Genomic DNA, 25409 nt, shown 5'->3' with positions numbered 1-25409 from the left:
TGGAATGAGCACGCAACAAATGGCCAACCCATGACGAACGAGCAACATACGTGGTGTTGTGGGCCCAAATGGTTACCCCCACATCAACAGACATGAGAAGTGGATATGAAGATCTCTCTCCATGCAACCGTCCCAAAATTCTATAAATAGGAGGAAGATTGAAGAGCTCCGGGCCCTTGCCAACCCAATACATCAAATCAAATCTACAGCGCATCGTTGCTTTTTTTTATATTAAAAAATCTTATCTTAGCATAGCTCTTGCTGGACCAGGACAACCCGTCTACGCTGTTACATTGGACCGACTTTAGCATAGTAGTGTATTTTCGTCTGTTTATGCTGCTTTGTTGTGATGAAGGACAATTAACCACTTACTCTAAAAGCTCGAACTAATAGATCAATCCCTTTATCTCATAGCCCAGGCCCCATATCCCATGGGTTAGATCCTTGGCCGAACCCCCCTCGTGCCCCCCACATCACATGGGTTCTACCTCACATAAGCTACCCGCCTCACACGAGCCTGGTTTGAAAATGTCCCCGCATTAATCACCCCTGGTGAGGAGTATTGAATACGAGACCTCCCGCTCTAATACCACTTTGACGCAGGACAACTAACCACTTGCTCTAAAAGCTCGAATTGATAGAGTGTGCATGATGAATCAATCCATTTATCTCATAACTCAGGCCCCACATCCCATGGGTTAGGTTCTCGGCTAAACCCTCCTCATGGCTCCACATCACATGAGTTCAGCCTCACACGGGCTACCCACCCCGAGTGTGCCCTTGCATCCCACATGCTACCCCACTCCAGCCTAGTGTGAAAATGCCCCTGCATTACTTCATCTTCCCCCAAGTCGTTAGATCAAGGAAGACTTAAATTTAGGGCCTCACCATCTATGCCACAAATGGTGGATCGCCGAGGGATATTATTGTAAGTTTTTATTTCCATTTTAATTCAATATAATTAAATTCCTTGTACTCTCACATTGCACGAATCGGGTTATCTCTGCCATCACAATGAGAAAAAATCATTTTGGCTGAAAGGCAAGAAGAACTCATTAGAAGGACGAACTCTTCCTTTCGCAAATCACCTGATTTGGTTTATACTTGGCTGCATAGACGGCCGAACTGCCTTAGTTTTTAGTCATAGACTACCACCCACGGTCTCTTTGTCTATCTCGACACTTGGGGTCATAGGCATTCAGTTCGGAATGAGCTGTAAAAGGCTTTGGCACGCCTGACACAATATACACATACCAACGATTGAATTTTGAGCCAAGCAACTTCAAAATATGAACACTTCAAAACCAACTTCATTTATGAGACATGGTAAGTGGACTGGGTGAGTCACTAAGGAATGTCCCGTATCGATATCGGTTGGCGTAATGGTGCCCTCCGAAACCGATACGGATACGGGGGCATAACGGCGATACGGGGGCGTAACGGCCCGTAATGGCGCAAAATTATTTTTTTTTTTTGCCAAAAAATATGGATTAAATCTAGAATATTCTAAGCATTCCAAATATACATTCATTTATAAATTGGAACATGTTTATGGTGGTGTAACGGTCCACTCTTTGGTGAGAAGTTGTATCGGACTGTCTGATGAATTTATGAACCAGATAACTTGAATTTGACTACAAAATTCATATATTTAATTTTATAAATATCTAATTTATATACTAAACAATTTGATATCATTTCTCCCAATAGTTCTTTAAAAAAATGAAATTAAATTCAGGTAGATGGCGTTGCCAATTTGGGGCTGACTTGGAGGACCAATCCATGCCCCAAATCAGTCTCAAATTCATGCAATTTATTGGCATTATCCTACTTATGAATTGGTGGACATTTATTGGATAGTGAATCATGAAAAAAATCAAAAGTCCCTATTTAAAAAAATAAGCGTCTACAAATTAACAATTAAAACTATTCAAACAATTTGATTTTGGCATGGTGAATTACCAATTACAGTCCATAATTTAATTGGTAAATTTTAAGTTAATACATGTCTCGTGTACAATTTTTTAAGGGCCCGAATTAGGCGGGACCCGAATTGTGAAGTGTAGCACACGAGTGTCAAAGTTTTTTGGGCCCCACCCTTGATGAATGTGTTATATCCACATCGTCCATCCATTTTGCCAAATAATTTTAGGGCATCAGCCCAAAAATGAGGCAGATCCAAAGCTCAGGTGGACTGCATCATAAGAAACAACAATAATTAAACGTCCATCATTAAAAATTTATTGGGGCTACAAAAGTTTTAAATCCAGCTGACAAGTGTGTTTTCCCTTCATCAACGTTAATGTGACCCCATTAACAGGTTAGATGAAAAGTAAACATCACAGTAGACCCTAAGAAATTTTTAATGGTGAGCATTCTATAACCATTGTTTTCTATGGTGTGGTCCACCTGAGATTTGGATCTTACTAATTTTTTGGATCATGACTTAAAATGATGTGGCAAAATGGATGGACGGCATGGATAAAATATATACATCATGGTGGGGCCACGCAACACGTGTACAAAAGCCTACCATGCACATTTATTTGAAAGCGGATTACGCTGCGTACCTCAATGACGTACCTATATTAACGTCAATAAGTCCTGTGGGTCTGATCATGACGTATGTATTATATCTAAACCGTCCATTCATTTGACGGGCTCGTCTTAAGGCTTGACACTAAAAATAATACAGATCTAATTATCAAGTGGACCACACTGCAAAAAGCAGTGGGGGATTGAACGTCTACCATTGAAACCCATTTTGGTATCACAGAAGTTTTGGATCAATATGAAATTTGTTATTCCCCTTCATTCAGGTCTTTTTGACCTTATGAACAGATTGGATGGAAAATAAACGTTATGGTGGACCTACGAATTGTTTAATAGTGAAAATCATGATCTCCGCTGCTATTTTTGGTGTGGTCCAGAAGATCTTTGGATATGATTCATTTTTTGGTTAATGCTCTAAAATAATATCTAAAAATAGATGAACGGTGTAGATATAACAAATACATCACTGTGGAGCCCACGTAACTTTGATCTCCTTTGAACCGTTCGTACAACTCAGAGCTCAAGGAGTGTCAGTGCTCGTTTTAGCATGACACGTACCTACAATAGCTATATAGCTATAGCTGGTGTGTGGTACACCAGTGAATCATACATCATAGTGGGGTCACGGTGATGGATGGCGTGGATGTATCACACGCATTAGTGGGCCACACATCAAGAGGGAGAGGGAAAGAAGAGAGAGAGAGAGAGAGAGAGAGAGAGAGAGAGAGAGAGAGAGAGAGAGAGAGAGAGGAAGAAGAAGAAGAAGAAGAAGAAGGAAGAGGAGGCCTGCAGCCGCAGCCGCAGCAAGGCGAGAAGAAGAAGGAGAAGGAGGAGGAGAAGAAAAGAAATTAAAAAAAGGTATGCTTTTTTTTTTTTCCCCCCATTTTTTTTTTTTTTTGGCCTGTAACAGCCGTTACGGGGTGTAACGGGCGTTATGGCCCGTAACGGGCGTAACGGCCGTTACTGTCACAGAATTCTGTAACGGCCGTTTCGACCCCGTATCGCGTAACGGTGTCGACCGTTACCGTTACGTATTGGCCGATACGGCCGTATCGTAACGGATACGGGACACCCTATAAGGAAGTTGAATATGCGAGGAGTGAATTGAATGATTTCAGAAAGTAGGGTTTTTGAAAATTTCTATATAGCTTTTATTTCAAGTCAAAAGGAAATTAGAAATGTCTTCAGGTCAAACATCATTTGATGCTATATGCTGAGCTTATACAAGTCTTTGGTATCAAAGAAGGAAACCAAACCCACATGGAAGTTCGTTTGGTAATTGAAAAGGAGAAAGATACATTCTGTAAAGAACTTGGGACCTTTATATTCTGAAAAGTTCATGGACCTTTTCAAAGAAAATCACAGAAAAGCAATACAACGACCTTGTAAAATGTCTCCCTTCCTGATTTGGCCTTTAGTTTCTCATTAGCCAGGTTGTAGCCTTACAGAAAAAAAATGCTCTAACTTTCGAATTGATGCCGTTATAGTATGGATCCCCCCCCCGCCCCTCTTGTTCGTTTTGTTTGGCTTTATTACTTGTCGAGTACTAAACATATTTCACATAGAACTATTTGAAAAATAATAATGTTAGATTTTTCAAACTATTAGTTTCTTGTCATGTTGTGCTTGTCTCCAAGCCTTTCTCATATTCTAGATTTACCTGTGCTTTGCAGAGTTACTGTGGTTTTAGCTATAATAACAGGATCTTAGATGGTTTCTATTGCTTTATCACATTTTGGTGTAGTTTACCTTAGAGCAGGTGCTTTTCTTTGTGGAACTGCAAAGGGTGGTGAAATCTTAACTTGGAAAGAGGGCCTCTTGGTGGGGATTGTTGTGGCAGTTCCTTCTCCTTAATCTGAGCTGTAGAGATATCATATTTTATGTTTTGAGGATACTGTTTTCTCTGTACTCAAGTCGACTGTGGGAATTATTGTCTGGCCCGATAAATTTTTACCCCAATTTCTTTTTCTTGGTTCTGATCTGCTGTACTTTTGGGTTGTGGGGGATTTTCTATTGTGGATGGCTGCTAATAATCTCTGCTGGTTTCAAAAATTAAGTTGCTGTTACAAAGAAAAAAGCCCAATGTAACGAATACTGCAATACTCAAGTTGATAATGTAAAAATGGCCTTCATTTGTGCTTTTTGTGGCAGTTGGCAATTGCTTCTTGCTTTATTGTTTAGTTATCTATTGGTATGTTTATAACCATAATGGCCAGGATTTGTTCCATTTTGAATTTCTTTTCAAAATGTTATTTGTTGCCATGTTTCTAACCGACATATCGTAGATTTGTCCGTTCTTCACAGAACTACAATGCTCTTGGCTATGATGACAAGATCTTGGATGGTTTCTATGACCTGTATGGCATTTTGGCCGACTCGACTTCAGAGATGCCTTCCCTCATTGATCTGCAACAGATACCAGTGTCCGACAGTATCAGCTGGGAAGCTGTACTGGTCAACAGGGTTGCTGATGGAGACCTATCGAAACTGGAACAGAGGGCCTTGGTGATGGCTGTCGAGTCAAGGTCGGGATCTACAGGTTTTAAAGGTAATGATTTGGTGCAAAAACTTGCTGCTTTGGTTGCTGACTACATGGGTGGACCAGTTGGGGATCCTGAAAAAATGTTGAAAGCATGGAGGAATCTAAGTAATCATTTACGAGCATCAGTTGGGAACATGGTGTTGCCTCTTGGCCAATTGAAGATTGGTTTGGCTCGTCATCGTGCATTGTTGTTCAAGGTTAGTAGCTCCTCTTTAAGGGTTATCAAAAGCCATATTGAATTACTTTGCTTCTTATTCAATGTTTCATTTTCAATATCCGTGATGAGTTTCTAGTCTTACGTTGACTTCTATTATGTGATTTTAGCTGCTTCTAGAGGCATATTGTTCTTGTATGTAGTTTTAGTAGCTAATCATTGTAGTACTCTTCTATGGCCCTAGTAGCACATGTTCGGCAACCGACACTTTGGCATGTGTCGGTGTTTGGTATAATCAGCCTCCGACAGAACATGTATATTGAACATTTCATAAAGCTCAAGATATAAAAGTGGTATATATGAATGCGTATGTAGAACTGTGAAATTTTTTATGGATGCAAATTTGAATGGTTATATTGCCAGATGACTGTGTTTGGATAAGTCATGCGGTTGACCTATTGCATGTATAAAGAGAAATGAATAAATAAATGAAATGCAAGATTCACTTTAAAAGAGGCAATAAATGGTGTTTCAGCTGAACATAGGTTGGGCGTGTCTTCTACACTTCATCAATCCTCTTTCTGGCCTGGCTATCGGCAAAACAACATTCATAAAGCCAAACCCATACATCTGGGATAAGGCTAACATCATGATGATGATTTGTTAGTTTTAGTCTAGATATGAAGTAGGTGAACTCGTAGATTTCCAAACCAGATCATGTACTTTCCGTCAATGTAGAATTGAAGTATCAAAGGCTTACCATTTCGTTTTGTAACTTTCGAAGCTAGATGTTGTACAAACTCTCCCTATTTTGCACCCCACCCCAAAGCAGATGGTAATTGGGATCCATCCCTTGGAGGGGTGGGTGAAACTAAATGTTGACGATTCAACCCTGTGGTAACCTGCACTGAGGAGTGGGGGCTGCTGTATAGATGCATTTAGCAGCCGCTATGGTGTAGTTTCCCATACGGTTGCTGCTTGGAATTGGGGTTCACCAATGTTGAAGTCGTGAATGACTTGGAGACAGTGATAAATGGGTTGCTATCTGATGATTCTCAAAGAAGCTGTGGTACCTGAATTTCAAGCTCTCATATGTATTCCAAGAATGCAACTCAGTGGCTGATGGTTTAGCACAGATGGGAAGCTCAAGGTCCAGAAATATCTTCTTCACAAGGGTGTAGGACTTACCAAGGTAGGTTAGGGGCTGTCTTGTTATGGATAGAATTGGGTTTGGAATTGTTAGATGTAAATGAGCTTTCTGTCATCTGGTCTGTATAGCTTTAGCTTTTTGTGGGTTGGTCCATTGCAGAGTTTTTTGTAGCAGTTCATGAGGGGTCTTGTTATTTTTTCCCTCCAACTTGCTAGGTGTATCTCCTATTTTTCATGTACACATATTGGCGCTGCTGCCTGCCTTCCTGCAAAAAAAGAAGAAGAAAAAACAATCAAATAGCCAAAATAAATAAATAAAGGATAATAACCTACAGCTATACATTAATATGGTGCCAAAAAAATAAATAAAGGATAATAACCTAAAGCTATACATTAATATGGTGTTCATTTAGGAACATACATGTCTATGTATACCATCAGGATGGTACTCTGCATGTGCACACAGAGCTGTGTCACTCTTAACGCAAATGAATAAGTCAAGGTTGGGTAGAGTCTGCAGGCTCACAAGAGATTCAAGGGTGTATTTTGTAGAAAGAAATTTACAGGAAGAGGCTCAAATAGTGGAAGGTCATGGATTTGGTGAGATTATGCATAGATACTCGAAAAAGTTATCTGAAAGAAGGTTCATTTGCCTATATATTCTCTCTGCCTTGGGAGCGTTAAGCATGCTAGAAAATTCTGCTTTGTTTCTTTTATCTAGAGTAGTTTTCAGCAGTTCAGTGATGTTTGGATCTTCCCTCCAAATTGCGTGCAGCTGAAGTTGATGGAACAATGTGGGAAACATGAGCCTAACATGTTAAATAATTCGGATCTTGTGCTTTATGCTTGCTTGATGGATGGTGCAACAACTCGAGAAAGTAATCAAACTGGAAGCAAAGAAAAAAGATTTGAATTCCACAATTGATCTCCAATCGACTTCAAAATCATATTGATTGATAAAAACAGCAAATAAAATGCATTGTGTGGAATTTCTCCACATTGAACCCTAATCCATCGCCAAAAGGGCTTTCAGGGCATTGCTTATACAAGCCTTTTTGAATTACCAGCTATTATGGACGGCTGAAATTATCAACTGATGGAGCCTGTGGACCTGATAGTCCAATCAGTTCCACCTGATTTGGTTTGTGGGTCCCACTGTCCAATTAGACGACCTTTTCTTGTGAGTCTTTTATGACAGCTGCGCTTAGGAAAATATCTTAGGCTGATATTAGAGGAAGGGTTTCACGTTAATAAAATACAAAAGAGGTGTTTTTTACAGACTATATGCTCTTTTATGTAAATTTTCTGTTTGGGTTACATTTCTCAAGAAACCTGTGAACATTTAGGTATTTTGGGGGATTGAAACCGTAGTTTGTTTCAACTGGACTTCCCTCCCCTATCATCCACGTGAGTGTGACTTTGCTATGATCCATGTTTAATTTTGATGCTGAATTTTTGAGCACACTTACTAGAATTTCTGAGGTAATGAAAAATTTCTTTAGAAAGCAGAAAATAGGCAAATACAAACATGATGATGAGGAATTATTGTATATAAAAAAACTTCTCTCCATCTTCCCTCTAATTGAACCTCAATGCATCTACAATGACCTTAGAAGATGTAGCCCAAATACTCATCATCATCATCATCTAAGCCTATTCCAACTAATTGGGGCTGGCTACACGAATCCTGTTCCGCCATTGCACACTATCAAGTACCATGTCCTCACTTAAACCATGGTTCATCAAATCTTTTTTTTTTTTTTTTGGCAACCTCCACCCACGTACTTTTGGGCCTTCTCATTGCCCTTTAATAACCTTCAACTTCCAACTCACTCCTGAACGGTGTAGTTCATGGTCTTGAATGCACATGGCCAAACCATCTAAGTGTACCTTCCCTCATCTTATTACCTATTGGGGCTTCTCACTAAGTTCCCTCAAATGCATTGATCCCTAATTCTATCCTTCCTCATCTCGTCATTTGAACATCTCACATCAGCTACACATTCTATAAAGTCCTTGTTCCTTGATTGGCCAGCATTCTGTTCCACAAAGCATGACCAATCTTAAGTTTGATTGGTATGAGGCGATCACGTAAAACTCTGAAGGTACTTAGCCCAACTCTCTCTCTCTCTCTCACACACACACACACACACACACACACACACACAACAAAAAAAGAAAAAAAGGAAAAAAAGATTTCAATCTCAACAAAGAAAGAATTCAAATGAAAGCATAACTCTTAGCTTGTTTATGACCTTCTATGAGCACCAAGGTGCAATGATCTGTCGGAATATGTTTCCAGCATCCCATCCAAAAATAGGGGAACCCAATCTAGAATAAGTCCAGCATATTGGCACTGTAAAACTTGGAAGAAGCGATCTGTTACCGAGCCATCTTATTGGGAATAATGAGGGCATCTCTGAATACTCGAAGTTTCATATTCGAAGTGAGTTTTCAAGAAACCGCTCGTGTTTTAGCAAAAGCCGCTCTACGAGGTTGTATTGATTGGTAGAAAGGCCTGAAAGAGAATGTTGTTTTGGGGGGGCGGGGGCAGACGGTACTTGTTGGTACCGAATTCAAAGGATTCGTGCACCGCTCAAGGCAACACAACAACATTCCTTTGGAAACTTTTCCGTAGCTAAGAGTAAGCCACTTCTATTAGCGTCGGACTGTCGAGTCAAATTGATCGTGTCATGTGCAACGTCCATCAACGATGGTTCATTAATGTCCATTGATTTAGACTCCTTCCCCCTTCTCTTATACGAAGAAGATCGAGAGGGGCCCGAAAGCCCCTGGATGGCCAGTGCCAATATTTGCTTGATTTGCCATAGTTCCCTCCCCCTAATCCTATGGGGCGAGTGCCACTAGTTGTGCTTGGTAGCAACAACCTTGTCTTCTTCGTAATTTGACAGTAACAGAAACCCTTCTTCCAGAAAGAAGAAATGGAACAACAATAAGAGTTATAACCGCAATAACAATAACAACAATTGCAATCGCCGTGATGATGAAGTTAATTAGGTTGCACCCGCGAAGATGAGCTTCTCAACAACAATCCCAATAGCCGGGCAAAATAATCACGGTCGTCAGAATCAAAATGCGAACCATCACTAGATGGGGCAAAGCAACATCAAAGCCAGAACCAAGTCAGAAAACCAAGCAAGTCCCTCATAATTACAAACAATCATAACGATGGGAATAACAAGCGACCTCTTCGTCAGTTCACCCTATTGAAGCTACCTTTCTTTGAGCACGAAAGTGTTACAAGGAATGTAATTGTAGAAAGGAGTAACTCAAGCTTCTGTCGCATTGAGGAGGTTAGGTAGTCTCCACGGGTGGTTACCTGATTGATGAACAAACAGAGTTTGCAGAAGCAATTGAAGAAGTACCACTGATTTGAATGAAGGGCATTCAAAAGTTGCATTGAGAAGTAGAAAGCGGGCAATCTTGCTAGACAGATCTGGAGATCTGAAATGGAGATGAGAGGTTATTCGTCGCTGGGGAATTCACACGAAAGGGAACGGGGAATTCTCAATGAAAAAAGTGCTTTCTAAACCGAATGTGAAAGTTGTTTTCCATCAGACAGCTGTTCTCGTAACTCCACTCTCGACTTGGATTATATATCCAAAAAGGTCCGCTCTCGGCCATTCCACATGTTGCCTAGTAGAGGCGTGATTATCTGAAGTGGATTCTCTCTTTTGTAGTAGATGCCAAACCTGCTGCTCTGTGGGCAGGCGCAGTAGCTACGTGGACCGTTGAGAATTGATGTGTATTCAAATCATAGGAGCTAGTAATCACCGAAATGCTCATATTGGTGATGTTATTGTTGCTGTAATCAAAGAAGCAGTGCGCAATAATATGCCTCTCGAAAGATCAAAAGTGATCAGAACTGTAATTGTACGTACATGTACAGAACTCAGATGTGACAACGGTATGATAATACTGTATGATGACAATGCATGGTTAACAATGGTTCTGATGGGTTTTGCTAGTAGGTAATAATGAGATCTCCATTTTAGTAAATGATGCGGAGAAGGGTAGTGACATTGATCCACGAGAAGCTCAACAAACTCTTGAAATAGCTGAAGCTAACTTGAGTAGAGCTGAAGGCAAGAGAAGCAATTGAGGCGAATGTAGCTCTCAGACAAGCCACAATGATGCTGTCCATATATCAGATTATTTCGTGGATTGGATTTCACTTGACTGTCTACGGCTCCATTGTGTGTGCTCGGGGTAGAAGTTTTGTATAAATGTATCACCATGTTATTAAGTATTTTGATTTAAGTTCTTTCTTCTTCTTCTTCTTCTTCTTCTTCTTCTTTTTATTTTTAATTTTTAATATAAGAGTTAGAATAGAATAACCCAGCTTTGAATGATGGAGACCTGGCTAGGGAAGATGGGGGATGGCTGCTTGGCCAACTAGAACAAATGCACCCTCCCTCATCAACCTTGCGCCCCAGGCGCTTTTTGACCCTGAAGGAGGGGAATGATGGCACTACCGATATACCGAGGGAATTGATACTGGCCAGGAATTGAGCCATTGCCTTTATGCTAAAAATACTGGGTTTCTGTCAATTATACATATTGATACGAGGTCAGGGAATGAGGGTGAGTGGTCCATTCCATCAGAGAATTGGATTTGCTCCAGAAAAGACTTATTGTTATGGTTGCAAATTTCCTTCTACCATAACATCCAAAATGTCAATGCATAAACAAACCACTAATCTGTGGTTCACTTATTCATGCATTGTAGAGTATCACCTACTGGAAATTGTACCTGATTTCTGGAGACTGATATTTTAGTTTTTGGAATTGATTCCCAGTTACTGGAAATTGATTCCTCCTTGCTGGAAATTGGTCTCTGCTTGTTGGAATCTTACTACAGAGAAATTGGGTTTTAGTTGCTGTTTTTTCAGTTAGTTCCAATATATGTACGTGGTGGTGGAAAATGTCTTTGGCCTGTCCCATATCATTGGATATTGGAATTGGTCAGGACTTGTTTACCCCTAGATTTACTGCACCAGTGGGCTTTCTGTCACTCCTATTTGGTATATTTCTTGGGCCTTGTTGTTTGGTGCCTAGCCCAGGTCTGCGTGTATGGTTTAAAATAACATCCAATACACCTTTTTATTGCCTGAAATGCATCAGTTATTTGGCCTAGTGATATATTTTTTCTATGTAGCACCAATATTTAAGTCAAAATTTCCATAGATGTATAGTAGGAGCTTTGCTAAGCCCAAACATGTGTACAAGGGATACCATCTATATGCCACCACATGTGCCAGCATGGCTGATGGGTGCAATATCCAAGTTGTCCATCAGGTGTGTCTGATTGTGTACTTGTTCTTTACCCAAGAATAAATATGGTCAATTCCTCAGGTGGTCAGGATGTTAGAGACAGTTCGATGGGTAGAAAATTTCAGCAAAGTTTTCTTTAGTCCCACATTGTTTTCGTAAACCGCAGCCCACCTGACGAGTGGACTGACCTGATTCGTGGATGAGAACATCTATATAGTGTATTGAGATTGGATCTCATACCAATCTGGCACATGTAGCGTGTTTATGAGCAGCCTTGTACGTGCTTGTGGCCTTGGCAAAGCTCTGTATTGTGTATCATTCGATATGTACTGCTACTAATCAGTTTTGGAGCTGCCCACATGTTGACTTGGAGTGAGGCTATAAGTAGGCTTTCACTGTTAACATTCTTTATTTGTTCTGGATATGTTTTGATCCTATAATCAACCAAAATAAACATCACTGTAGAAATCTATTCATATTTGATTATGTAATGAGACTCATTTGTTGTCAGGCAGCCTAATCTGTAGGTGTGAACCCAATGGCAGTTTATGTGGATTAAATGGTTATGCAGGTTTTGGCTGATAGCGTAGGTGTTCCATGTCAGTTAGTTAAAGGGCATCAATATACAGGTTCAGATGATGTGGCCGTGAATATTATCAAGATCAATGATGATGGAAGGTAGGGTTTTCCTCCATTTTTTTTAAAAAAAATTCTTTAATAGGTTTAGGACCTGCTCGGAAAGTGTGCAAAACACAGATGAGACTGCCTGTTTATCATCTAATATGAAAATGAGATGATAATAGGTTGAAGCTGTTATCATCTCCTTTTCATTTTGGGTTGTGCATGGGAGCAACCAGCACATCCCTCCATCTGCATTCTGTGGGATGCACCAAATGGCACCAGATGCCCTAATGTGGATGCAGGGATGCATAAAATGCTGCTGTTCACAATCTGGGATACATCCGAACAGCCTTTTTTATGGCCATCAGAAGCCATCAGCTCAGTTATTTTTACAACGTGCCTAATTCTTTATGATTTCACTTACTGTTGTAGCATGATCATGTGGAAGACCTAAGCATATGAACTTGTATAAGATCCCATTCTTTGTGGTATTTTATGTTTCTTGTAACTTGCTCGGTTAGAAATTGTTTTTCCAAGAACTTAATTAGAGATTCTACTTTTTAAATCAAATGGAGCTCCAAGCAATTAGCGGTGCAGCTCTAAATGATGTTTTCCATAGAGTTATTTGATCCACAGCCCAATTGGTAACGTCGGTCTTCGGTTTGTTGTGATGGGCTACATGTTTTGGTGATCTGGATTTTAGACTGATGATCTGATGGGCCACCCAACAACCTCCAATGTTTGACAATCCTAGCCATCCATTCTTTGGCCATTTTATGCTATTGTCTTGAATGAGGACAATGGCTGTATTTTCTTCTCAGACGTCTATTTGAATGCCACTGATTGAAGGGTTAGGGTTGTCTCACCATAAATTTTTTTTGGAAAACTATCCATTGTGAGGCCATCAATGGTATGGATCAAATAACTGTGGGCCCCACCTGTACAAATGACGAACTCAAGGCCTGAGGAAACAATACGTATCCTGGTTTGAGGATCATGTAATTCCTCCATTTTCCATTATGTGTGGTTCATTAGATACGTCATTCAGGCTGTCACTTGCTGCTTTTTTCAAAGCTTAATTCTGCATGGTCTAGGAGCAGGGAAAGCCAGAGATTTTCTTTTTCTTTTTATATTTTTTTATAACCTCCTCACCTATACATTAGAGGATGGTAAAAATTATCTTCATGTAATTTCAGTAAGCTGACTTAAAAATGTGCCTCACAGGGATAGGGAGTACATTGTTGATCTGATGGCGGCCCCTGGCACTCTCATCCCATCTGATGCAGCGGGACCACAGATGGAATATGAAGATCCACTCTTTGAAGTTAGTCCTGTTTGTAGAGATGTTGATAGCTCCCATATAGCCTCCTCTAGCACTAGCAATGGTGTTTCAAGTTCGATCGGTGACTCTCCAGAGTTTGCCCCACTGGACAAAAAATCCAGGTCTAAGAATCTTGCAACTATTGAAAGCAGTTTGGACAATAGATGTAGTTCAGACGAGTTCAGTGGTCAAGAGAATCTAAGACCAAGGTCTTCACGCAAGGAATCTTCTTCCAGAGGCCTTTACAGCGATTCACCCAATGAGAAGTCACAGGTCCACGAAACTACCAGCAGGCCAAGTCCGTACATGCATGCAAGATTTCCTTCTTGGACTGAAGGTGTTAGTTCCCCTGCCGCACATAGGATGAAAGTAAAGGACGTCTCACAGTACATGATTGATGCTGCAAAAGAAAACCCACAATTAGCTCAGAAGCTTCATGATGTGTTGCTTGAAAGTGGTGTCGTCGCACCCCCGAACTTGTTCACTGAAATTTATGCTCCAGCAGCAGAGGACAAGAATCAGACTGGAGATGCAAACGAAAAGAAGCTGAGGAAGAATGGGACCCGCCATAAAGCTCGAGCTGATGTGGGTCCTGCTCGATACCTGCCGCCTCTGCCTCACCATGGCATACAATCAAAAGTTAATCCTTACCGGATGCAAATGGAACAGCTGGAAGGTTCTCCTACTTCATCTCAGTCTGAAGCATCTGCTACTCTGACACAGGAGACATCTTCCCCTGTGAAGTTTGTAAAGCATGTGCCGGTTGCTGCCGCTGCCGCTACAGCAGCCGTGGTCGCGTCTTCGATGTTAGTTGCCGCAGCTAAATCAAGTGCTGACTCAAACCTTGAAGTTCCGGTAGCGGCTGCTGCCACCGCTACTGCTGCTGCAGTAGTGGCAACAACTGCAGCTGTCACCAGGCAATACGAGCAGCTAGAGTCTTGTGCCCATTTGCCGAGTGCGGATGCATTTGTCAATCAAATAAATTATAGGCAGAAAGATGGTGAAGGAGATGATATAGGGAATGAGCCTCGAGGAAGCGATCATAGGCAAGCTGGTGGGGATAAGCAAGAGCCGGATGCCAGTGGCACTCATCCAGAAGGGGAGAGAATTTCAGACAAATCGACTGGAAATGATAGTGCAAGATCTGAAGCTGCACTTGACGAAGTTGCAGAATGGGAAGTATCGTGGGAGGAAATCACCTTGGGTGAGCGTATCGGACTGGGTACTATTCTCAAGCATATTCTTCTTGTCATGTCATGGCGTGTACTTTAGCAACAAGAGGTATTATAGGGTTCCAAGCCTAAGAAAAAGTACATATCCCTGGGGCTTCTCATGTGTGTGGACCCATGGTTCGGCAATTCAGAACATTGATTTGATGGGCCCCACCGTAGATGGGGGATCCCATATTTAAAGATCCTAACCCTTCAATCATTTGCTTTCATTTTTTTTTTGGTCAAATATGGATAGTTGCTGTATTTTCTCGCAACCATCTGTTTGCAGGATCTCATCAAATGGTTAGGATCTTCCAGTATGGGAGATTTGTTTTTGGACGCATGAGATCATTGGGGTCTATCATTTGGCCCTGAAGTATTTTTACTTAGGATCATTGTACTTTTTTATTTGGGCTCTGGACCTTATGGATCTTTTTACATAGGATCATTGTATTTTTTTACTTGGGCTCTGGACCCTATATTTCCTCCAGAATAATCGACGTGAGTTGTCCTATATATATGCATTTTACTTCTCTTCCTGCTGCAGGATCATATGGCGAGGTATATCGTGGTGACTGGAATGGAACGGTGAGCCCTCTCCTGCAAAGTCTAATACGTCATTGTGTTTGTGTATTTTCTCTATCATAGATGATTAGACCGTTTAACAGGATCTTTATGTTTGTTAGGAAGTTGCTGTTAAGAAGTTCTTGGACCAAGATATTTCTGGCGATGCACTTGCAGAATTTATAAGCGAGGTATCACTCCCCCCCCCACCCCCCATGCACAAGCATTACACAATCATCACAGTCAGTATTGCATCGAGATGGGAAAGCATTCATGATACAAAAGGGGAGGATGAGAAATTCATATCCACTATAATATTTTTCTCACTATCAACATGGATAAATTAGCCTGGAGTTTCAATCATATATTTCAAGGAAGATTGCGGATAGCTTTCGAGGACCAGGAATATCTTCTGTTGCCCACAAGATGACACTCATGGAATCTTCTTCAACAGTCAATTCCAAGAAGATTCTAGACCTACTCTAAGGCTCCATTGCTACTGAAGCCCAGAGAAACATATGATAGAGCCTTTGTCGTGCCCAGCACACTGCTGATCCTTGTTGCCTCTGGATGATGAAGCACAATACTTGGTTGATGTCCATACCATACTTCTCTGGCTGATCATCTTCGAAACTTTTTAGCTAAAACTGTGCTGCATAGAATAGCTTGCATAGGTGATGAGGTCTTAATTGAAAAGGAGTTCTGTATGAGACAGACAGCAATCCAATGTGAGTGGTCGATTAGCTTCGAGGAGATTTGCTAGAAAATGACTGAAAAAGGATCTTTGCAGCCAGGTGCAAGCTCTGAGTCACTCATCTGGTGGGGTCCACTGCGAACATACCCTGGCCCAAAAATAGGCTTGTCTGCTCATCAAGGTGGATCACTTGTGTAAAAAAATGACCAATTGTGTATAATTCAATATAAACGTGCCACACACTTGACTATTGGGACTGGGCACCAGAGCATATTTGTGGTGGACCTTCCTGATTACTGCCCCCAATATCTCACATGCAAAGCTGGCTAGTATGCTGTGAAGATTCTTTCAGTCATCTTTGCAACACTGGCAAGTCTGCTTGGATTTGTGTGCGCCACAGTCCAACCATAGTGTGGTGTCCCAATTGATTCTGTGAGACTGACAGGTCAATCCAACAGTTGGATAGATCTGATTAGATTTGTGCATCCATAGTCCAATAGGACCACAAATCATGGCGTGATTTTGCATCTGTTGGTAGTGGGATACACTGGACACAATCTGACAATTCAATGGCCTCTTGCATCAGGACCTGGATTGGGTGCTGCCCCGCCAGTACCCAGCAGAGATGGGTGGCAACATGGCAGGATTTGATTGGACGGCAGGCCCATGTTAGACATGTTGGTCAAGTATGTACTCGTCTGGTACCCATCTCTGACAGTGGCCTGCGGGCCAATCAAATCCACCTCATTGCCACCCATTCCTGCTTGGTACAGGCGGGGGCAATAACCCAATCCGCGTCCCCTGCATCATGTGGCCTAGCAGTAGGTCCCACAAAAGCCAAGGAGATTTAGATTTGGGCCTCACAATACAATCAGACAGTTTTGTGGCCCCTTGATAATGGCCTGATCAATCTGTGGGCTCTACATGAGTTCTCAATAAGTTAGTGGACCCCACCCGTGATGCAGTCAAATTGTGGCCACATGGCAAAATTCTTATACTCATTTATGGGTAGGTTGGTTGTAGCATGAATACCTGAAAAAAATTGTTTGGGTCATTTGTGCTTACTATCTTGCATTTCTTTCAGTACTTATTGGCCATGAATTATTATCCATCATCTAACTATTATTATACTTTTCTTTTTGCTTTCTTAGGTCCAGATCATGAAAAGACTACGGCATCCTAATGTTGTTCTTTTCATGGGTGCTGTAACTCGTGCCCCACATCTTTCGATTGTTACAGAATTTCTCCCTAGGTATGCCACCAACACTAGACATGTCTCCTCTTTCACCAGTTCAAAATGTAGGTTCTGTTCTTCTTTTAAAAAAAATAAATTGTAGGTTCTGTTATAATTCTTGCTTTTAATACTGGCCCTTCTGGGATTGTTGACCCTCTGAGTGAGGAGAAGGTAGAGAGGTTATGTTGGTTTTTTTGGGCCTTGCGTGGAGGTGGGGTCAATCTTGGTGAAGTTGATCATGCTTAGAGATGGTTTTTGTATTTTGTTGGCTTAATTCCTCACCTCTGGAGGTCCTCTTCTCTCGGACAGGTGGAGTTTGTATGCTACTTCTGTCGGGTAGCTGGAGTTTGTATGCTCATGCTATTTTCTGTCGGGTAGTTGGAGTTTGTATGCTCATCCTAAGGCGATGACACTCGTAATGATGCCGATCTGGTGATGTACTTGCACTCCAAGATGGATTCTGGTTCCTTGTTCATTCTGGGCTAGGTCCAGAATGGCTGCAGTATGCCTGATTCCTATTTGGTGCATCCATACACTATAAGAAGGGGTCCCATGCATGTTAATGTTGTCCTGCTGTCTTCCTTCGCTTCCCCTTTCTTCACAGTTCCTATTCCAAGAAGCTAATCATTGAAGAAGCTTTCGGTTTATTTCTCAGTTGGTTTTGAGGGATTTGTTGGGCATTGGAGGCCTTTTCCTGTTTTTGGGAGATCAAATCTCTGGTTGCCTGTTTGGGTGCTTGATGTTCATTGGCTTAGGAAGGTGAGAAGAATGTGGCCGATGGCTCGCTTGTGAGGGAGCGACGAGAGGGTCATTCACTATTCATCCCTCTTTGCCCTTTTGCCATGCCTTTCTTCATTTTTGAATAAAAAATTTGTTGCCATTAAAAATAAATTTCTTTTTAAATCTTGAATGCAGTCATATTGAAGGAGATACTTTGTTTAAGAATTCATTCCAAATGCTTGCCTGTCTTGGGTTTCATTGCAATTGCATTTTTAAGAGAAAACGAGGTCCCGGAATCATGCTTTCTCCTGATTAGCGATTAATTGGACTGATTCTTGTCCCAGGAGTTCAATGTTGTCAATGAATGGAATTCAAATAAAGCTGTGGTTAAATAAAAGTCTCTCAAATGAATGAATAATTGGAGTATCACTTTGAAATGTAAAGATGGGAATATTCTTGCCCTTATTTTCTGTGTAGTGTTGCAATATGGATTACAAGCTGAGCATTACTACTTTCCCATGAGAAGCTGTAATTCTACTAGTTTTTATTTATTTATTTATAGTAATTACTTTATTAATCTGGTAGCTATCTTTACTCTCATATACTGGTTCGCAGATACCATGCACGTGTATAGCCCAAGCCCAATCTATGTGGCAAGATGGCATGCTTGGGCTGAGCCATCCAGCAGGTGGGTCCTACCATGTAATTGCCATAGGCCAAAAACAGGCTGGTCCACTCATGGGTGGGCAATAGTGTGCAGCCAGATAGCCAAAACAAAAATTTCCTTGTTTTCTATTTGTTTAGTACATTGTGACCCACTGATGAGTGAGCCAGCCTGATTATTGTGCCTGTGCATGTATACAATGGGGGCCACATGATAGATGGCTTGGATCTCACACACGTATGGTACATTAGGACATGTGCTAGATGTAGGTTTGGCTTATTAACCCATGCTGGATTAACAAACCCTTAGTCTCACTCTGTGTATATATCTGTGTAGTGCTTATAACCACTTCACCATTTTTGCTTCTCTAAGTTGTTTTTATTGTAGAATGTATTTATGCAATCTCTTAATTCTATTTCTGCTGAGAACTCCTGCACTGAATAAACATATTCTCAATTGGGAAAATCCTTAACAATCTAATCTATGAATTTCAAATTTGCTTAGGAAAGGTGGTTATCACCAAGATAGTAACTTTTTAGCTTATTGTTTATGAAAGAGGTGCTGGTCGTGCATTTGAGTGTGCCCATCTCGAAGATTTAATGAAACTTCTCAGAAAATGTCTGAAACAATCTTACATAGATCATCGACCCTCGTATTTTTTCAATCTGGATTGAGCGATCTGGTTCATATGCCATCTGCATTCTGGATTCTTTGATCGAATTTGTTGGTCATTTTCTAACTGGATCACTCCATTATGTGGTCCAAGATAATGGTCTATACTATTATTGTTATTTTATTGTTATCTAACCCTTGATATGGTGTGTTGAAGTTTTCACTTTGTTTATGTAGCATGCATATAATACAACACAATACTTGCAATATTTACAGTAATAATGATCATTGGTTCATATCTATATGTTACAACTAAGGCTGGTGGAATGGATAGGACAAGAGAGGTTAGCTTTACACTTAAAATATCTTGCGCTTCCACTGAGAGGAAGTTTGATGGCTTCTCTCTCTCTAACAATGTGTCAACCATACGTCTCTTTTCAAGATGTTGGTGGTTAGCTGCCTGGAAGTTTGAACTCTTGTCAAGAGATTTCCTCTGGGAAGGAGGCTCTTCAAATCCTAAATTTCACCTCATAAATTGGAAGGATGCCAAAAATTTAAGTGAGTGCCGGGTATAGGAATGAGAAGAAGGGGTGAAAGAACTGGCCATTACTTAACTAATGGTTTTGGTGTTTGACGAGCCACAGATTATGGAGGGAGGTTTAACCAAGAAGTGTGGTGTTTCAGAGAGCGATTGGAAGGATGCCAAAAATTTAAGCGAGTGCCAGGTATACGAATGAGAAGAAGGGGTGAAAGAACTGGCGATTGCTTAACTAATGGTTTTGGGGTTTGACGAGCCACAGATTATGGAGGGAGGTTAAACCAAGAAGTGTGGTGTTTCAGAGAGCGATTGATTTTCTGGGTTGGCATCTAGAGGAGAAGGGTCAGGTGTTTGGAAAATGATTAGTAGCTGGGAGAGATTTAGCTATAAGAGCGGGCTACCTATTATTATGGATGGATTGGGTAATTGAGTGTGCCTTTGGGAAAATTTGTGGTTTGGTGAGGAGTCTGGTTTCTTTGCTTCCAGCTCTTTACTCCATATATCTCCTCAAAGTGGCAATTGTGAAAGATGATTGTGAGTGTATTGGAAGAATAATGGTGTGGAACATAACTCTTGTCCTGAATCTTAAGGAAGAGGTAACCAAAGACTTGGAGTTTGAAGGTCTCATGAGCAAATTAAATGAGGCGTTTGTTGATAGGGATGAGATGGAGATCAAGATCTGGATGGGATCTTCAAATGGCATTCTCTCTCCAAATTCCTCCTTGAATGTGATGAGTAATGATGGCTGGGAATACCCTCTTTGTGCAAGGGCGTGGGCAAATCGCACTCGGTTGAGACAGGAGGCATTTGCATGGACAGCAAGGGCTTACAAAATTCTCACGATGCATATCCTATGGAACCCCCCAAATTGCATGCTAGACAAGGGAGTTTTGGGGGTCACCATTGGATTGGTGGGGAAATTAATCAAAGTCTGGTCATGATTTGCTATTGGAAGAACCATTTTGTGGAGAATGCTTCAAGCTTGAGAAAGAAAGAAATAACTGGATTTTTTTTATTTAGTAAATCATCTTTGGGGCAACTTTTACTAAAATAAGATCGTTTCATCTGGTCAAGAGTCCAAAGAGGTGGTCAAGATAAATTTCTGGAGAGATTGGTAAGCCGCTAGTAATCCCTTAGAGAAGATCCCTCAAAACAAGGCCACCCATTTAAGGTTGCTGAAGCTATTGAGTGGAGATGTGTGCTCTTGGAGAGAGTTTAAGAGGGTTGGTGGAAGGTCTTTTTGTGTTTGTGGCAATAGGAAGAACCTTCTAAAAGGTTATCGAATGGATTTCTTCTTTCAAATTGGGGCCACCATTGGATTGGTGGGGAAATTAATCAACAGCTGGTCACGATTTGCTATTGGAAGAACCGTTTTGTGGAGAATGCTTCAAGCTTGACAAAGAAAGGAATAACTGGATTTATTTTCTTTTTATAGCAAATCATCTTTGGGGCAAGTTACTAAAAGAAGATCGTTTCAGCTGGTCAAGAGTCCAAAGAGGCGGTCAAGATAAAATTCTGGAGAGATTGCTAAGCCGCTATTAATCCCTTAGAGAAGATCCCTCAAAACAAGGCCACCCATTTAAGGTCGTCGAAGCTATTGAGTGGGGATGTGTGCTCTTGGAGAGAGTTTAAGACTGTCGGTGGAAGGCCTTTTCTTGTTTGTGGCGATAGGAAGAACCTTCTAAAAGGTTATCAAATGTATTTCTTCTTTCAAATTGGCGCCACCATTGGATTGGTGGGGAAATTAACAAAGACTGTCACGACTTGCTATTGGAAGAACCATTTTGTGGAGAATTCTTATTAGTTTTGTGAATTTTCATGTAAAGGTTCCCATTTATTTTAGTGTAGTGTTTTCTTGCATTCCAAGGGCTGCGAATTAAATAGCCTTTGCTCGAGCAAGAAAGGAAGTATGAGAGGTTCGCTCATTCTTGGCTTATACTTTCCCCCTGATTTAAAAGAAACTTGAGTCCCCATATCAAAAGAAGAAGAAGAAGAAGAAGAAGAGAACAAAAGGACACCCAGATCCATAGCTCAAATGGTAGACTGAGTGAAAGATACCTCGTTTCAACACTAAGGTCTTGGTATTGATTCGCTAACAGTGAAATGTGAACTGACAGTATGTGTACTAACAAGCTAACAGAAAAAAAAAAAAAGGGTAAAAAGTGATAAAGCTGACCCAATTAGTCAAGTCTACGATGATGATGAACAATGAGTACAGCACAATCAGAATAATTTACCACTGTGTGGGAGATACTTCTTACAAAAAAAAAAAGAAAAAGAAAAAAAGAAAAAGAAAAAGAAAAAGCAAACACAAAAGATACATTTTGTTTATGTAGGAGCTCTAAAAATTTTCTTACTGATATTTCACTTGGTTTCATTGAAAATAATCTTTGAATTCTGTTTGCATGCACTTGAATGGGTGTGCCTAGTGTTAACAAGGCTTTCTTGTGGTTTATATCATTTATAAATGGAAGGTGAAAGCATAGTTTATGTCTTGCAGAGGTAGTTTGTATAGGATAATTCACCGGCCCAACAATCAGTTAGATGAAAGGAGGCGTTTGAAGATGTCTCTTGATGTTGTAAGTCTCAATCGTTTCTTACTTTCATTTTTTTCAGTTAATGAACTATCATGGCTGCTGATAGAAGCTTCCATCAACCCTAACACAATTTATTTCCCTTGTGTCACTGACCTTTCAGGCGCGAGGAATGAATTATTTGCATAACTTCAAGCCTGTAATAGTACATCGCGATTTGAAGTCTCCAAATCTTCTTGTTGATAAGAATTGGAATGTGAAGGTAGCATTCTTCTTCTCATATCTTGGGTTGTTATTTTTGCATCTTGGTGCATTTGGAAGTACCACAAAATCATGGTTTGTGGGGCTTGCAAAGCACACTTGCTATGCTTCGTGTTGAGCGCAGCATGAAGAAAGGGAATACCCACCCAGGGTATGTTTGTTTTTCTCAATACCTTTGAAATAGGGCTGTCAATGGACCAGGCAACATCAAATTTTGAATAGGCCCAGCCCAGAAAGTTCAAAATATGGGCTGAAGCCAACCCCAGGACCGGCTCGTTGACAACCCTACTTAGAAATGAAAACAATATCTGCTGGGATGCTGTTTCCGAAAAATAAAAGGGTGTTCAATCTGTTTTCCAATTCCAAGCTAATCGCAAAAAGAGGGGAAATCAAATTTGTTGATTTCAGACTGCTGAAAAGAAATAACATGACCATTTGACTGTTGACTTTTCACATTCTACATGAATCCATGGAAAGCTGCACAAACCCGATGCACTGATTTTCTTGTGGAATCACAGTTTTCCATTTCCTGCAGAATCAGATTCCATGCCTATTTCTTTTTTTTTTTTTTTGGTATCCTGAAAGGGTTTCAACAAAAAGCAAACACATCCCAAGTGGGTTTCTAGTAGCTCATTCTGTCTGGCTTGGGATCTAGGAAAATCCAAATCCACACCAAGACAGCCATTATTTTGTTCTAGATCTCTTAGCTTGCGCTGAATTGTCTGCCTACTAATTTAGGTCTGCGATTTTGGGTTATCTCGAATGAAGCACAATACATTTCTCTCTTCAAGGTCAACTGCGGGCACGGTAAGCTTATCCTTTATCGTTGCATGCTTTTCCCCCTCTGTTCATGCAGTCATCGCAGCAAATGCTCCAGTTTGATTGTTTTTTGTTATGCTTTCTTTATTGGATCCTGCGAATTCTTATTTTCTGCTGGAAAATCAGTTTTAGAACCTGAACCCTTTCTTTTGGTTCATCCTTTCATCCATTTCAAGTTCTTTAAAGATCTTCACCATGTGCTTATATATTTGCATATAATTGCTTAGAGATATTATATTAGCTTCTATCTTGAGCTTGTATTTGATTCTTTTAGAAGGATCTGTTTAGCTAGGACATTCCACACACACCTTTATCACGTTAAAGACCAAGTAGCTTCAACACAGACACATCTGTATCAGTGTCAGACGTGCATGTGGGTTGTCAAATATGGTGGCTTTAAAAGTAAAATCTGTCGGCATGTTTGTATAAGACTAAGTGGCTTCAACACAGACACATTTGTATCAGTTTCAGACTTGCATGTGGGGTGTCAGATATTGTGGCTTCAAGAGTCAAATGCATCGGAATGTTCATATTAGACAGTAACTCCAACATAGACATCTGTATTGGTGTCAAACGTGCATGTGGGGTGTCAGATATGGTGGCTTTAAAAGTAAAATCCATTGGCATGCTTGCAGTGTTTTAAATATCAACGATATCGGCCGATTTATCCCACGATATATCTTGTATCCCACCTGTGCGATACGAAATGCATAGGTTGTGCCAATAAATCTCACCTATTCGATACGGTGAGCATTTTCGATTTCGATCCTCTTTTTTTTTTTGCTGTATATCATGTTAAATCCGTGTCAAATGGTTATAAATATATGATTCTTCATGTTTTCCATGAAAAATCATGGATTTGGAGCTTCGGTTTCTAGAGTTGGGGGAGATGGGGCAAGTTGCAGAAAATTGGGAAAAATCAAAATTTCTCATTTTCTCACAAATCAGTTGCAATCTTTGTATCCAAACACAAAGTCAAACATGTAACCTGATCTAGTAATTCTTCTTTTGCTTTTGACTGTATTGCTTCTGTTTCCATACATGTCTTCTTATGTTTATAAATTATATGAATAGACTTTAAATATTCTCGCATAAGTTCTGTTGGATAGTGCATGTATTAGGACCCCATACAAAGGAAACTCTTATTATGTGCACTTTTTTTTTTTTTTTGGGTAATGTTTTGATTTCTAAGTGTGTATTGATGTCTTTTTCAACAATCCTAGAAGTTTCCTTGAAAATTTCGACCAATTTCCCGATGTTCCCATGTTTCCCAACAACAGTGATACATTACGCAATACAACCGATATATCCCATGCGATAACCGATATGTATCCGTATCACAAGGGTGTGATACATTACGTGATAACAATATTTAAAACATTGCATGCTTGTAAACTATATTGTAATGCTAGAGGTTTGCTAGGCCCATATTCTCCAGCAGCCCACCCGAAGTTGGACATCCAATCTGTATATCAGGTGGGACACCATCTAGCTGACCTGGATCAGAAATCAGGTAATTCAACCATCAGGTAGGCGAGATGTATAATGAAACAATGGGTGGCTTACTAGCAAGCTTTAAACATCCGCTTTTCTCTTTCCTGTCTGACCTACCTAATGGTGAGGGCTGACTTGATTTTTGGGCTATGCTTGATCAGCCTGATTTTGGGCCAGATCATCTAGATGGTGGGACCCAACGTGGTTTGGATGTCTTACATTTGTGCTAGGTTGGCATGTGTGAACACATGGAGTGCTTGTGGAGAGGAGTACCGTGGGGCTAGCGAATGATCCCAAAAGTAAGTAAACATCAATTATTTATAATTAAGCACCTCACATTAAAGTAATAATAATTAAACATAAAACAACACTTTGCATTTGAGCCATGTCCGGCAGTGATGGACATGTGTCATGACAACATAATTTCTA

General features: G+C 40.6%; 1 protein-coding gene and 1 long non-coding RNA gene across 8 annotated transcripts in view; one reads left to right on the top strand and one right to left on the bottom strand.

Annotated features, from left to right (window-relative positions):
• LOC131251477 (probable serine/threonine-protein kinase SIS8) overlaps positions 1-25409 on the top strand; it is a 63496-nt gene that overhangs the window by 4123 nt on the left and 33964 nt on the right. For 4 of the 7 annotated variants that reach the window (XR_009173888.1, XM_058252203.1, XM_058252201.1 and 1 more), the window contains exons 2-10: positions 4858-5292; positions 12265-12371; positions 13539-14857; positions 15394-15434; positions 15533-15601; positions 17256-17356; positions 22373-22451; positions 22570-22668; positions 23406-23474. Coding sequence is in view for 6 of the 7 variants with exons in the window: in XM_058252203.1 (XP_058108186.1) it covers positions 4858-5292; positions 12265-12371; positions 13539-14857; positions 15394-15434; positions 15533-15601; positions 17256-17356; positions 22373-22451; positions 22570-22668; positions 23406-23474 (2319 nt within the window). In the remaining variant the exon portion in view is untranslated. Of the gene's footprint in view, positions 1-4838; positions 5293-12264; positions 12372-13538; positions 14858-15393; positions 15435-15532; positions 15602-17255; positions 17408-17441; positions 17482-22372; positions 22452-22569; positions 22669-23405; positions 23475-24121; positions 24380-25409 lie in introns of those variants that run through there. The other 3 variants (XM_058252202.1, XM_058252204.1, XM_058252206.1) reach the window with 3 other exon arrangements.
• LOC131251479 (uncharacterized) lies at positions 1820-3153 on the bottom strand. The gene is made up of 2 exons (XR_009173889.1): positions 2594-3153; positions 1820-2562 (listed from the first exon to the last, which is right to left on the bottom strand). It is a non-coding gene; the product is annotated as an uncharacterized LOC131251479 (long non-coding RNA).

The sequence above is a fragment of the Magnolia sinica genome, chromosome 7, assembly GCF_029962835.1.
Source record: "Magnolia sinica isolate HGM2019 chromosome 7, MsV1, whole genome shotgun sequence".
NCBI lineage: Eukaryota > Viridiplantae > Streptophyta > Magnoliopsida > Magnoliales > Magnoliaceae > Magnolia > Magnolia sinica.
The sequence above is the reverse complement of the archived record's forward strand: the minus strand, read 5'-3'. Positions and strand labels throughout refer to the sequence as shown.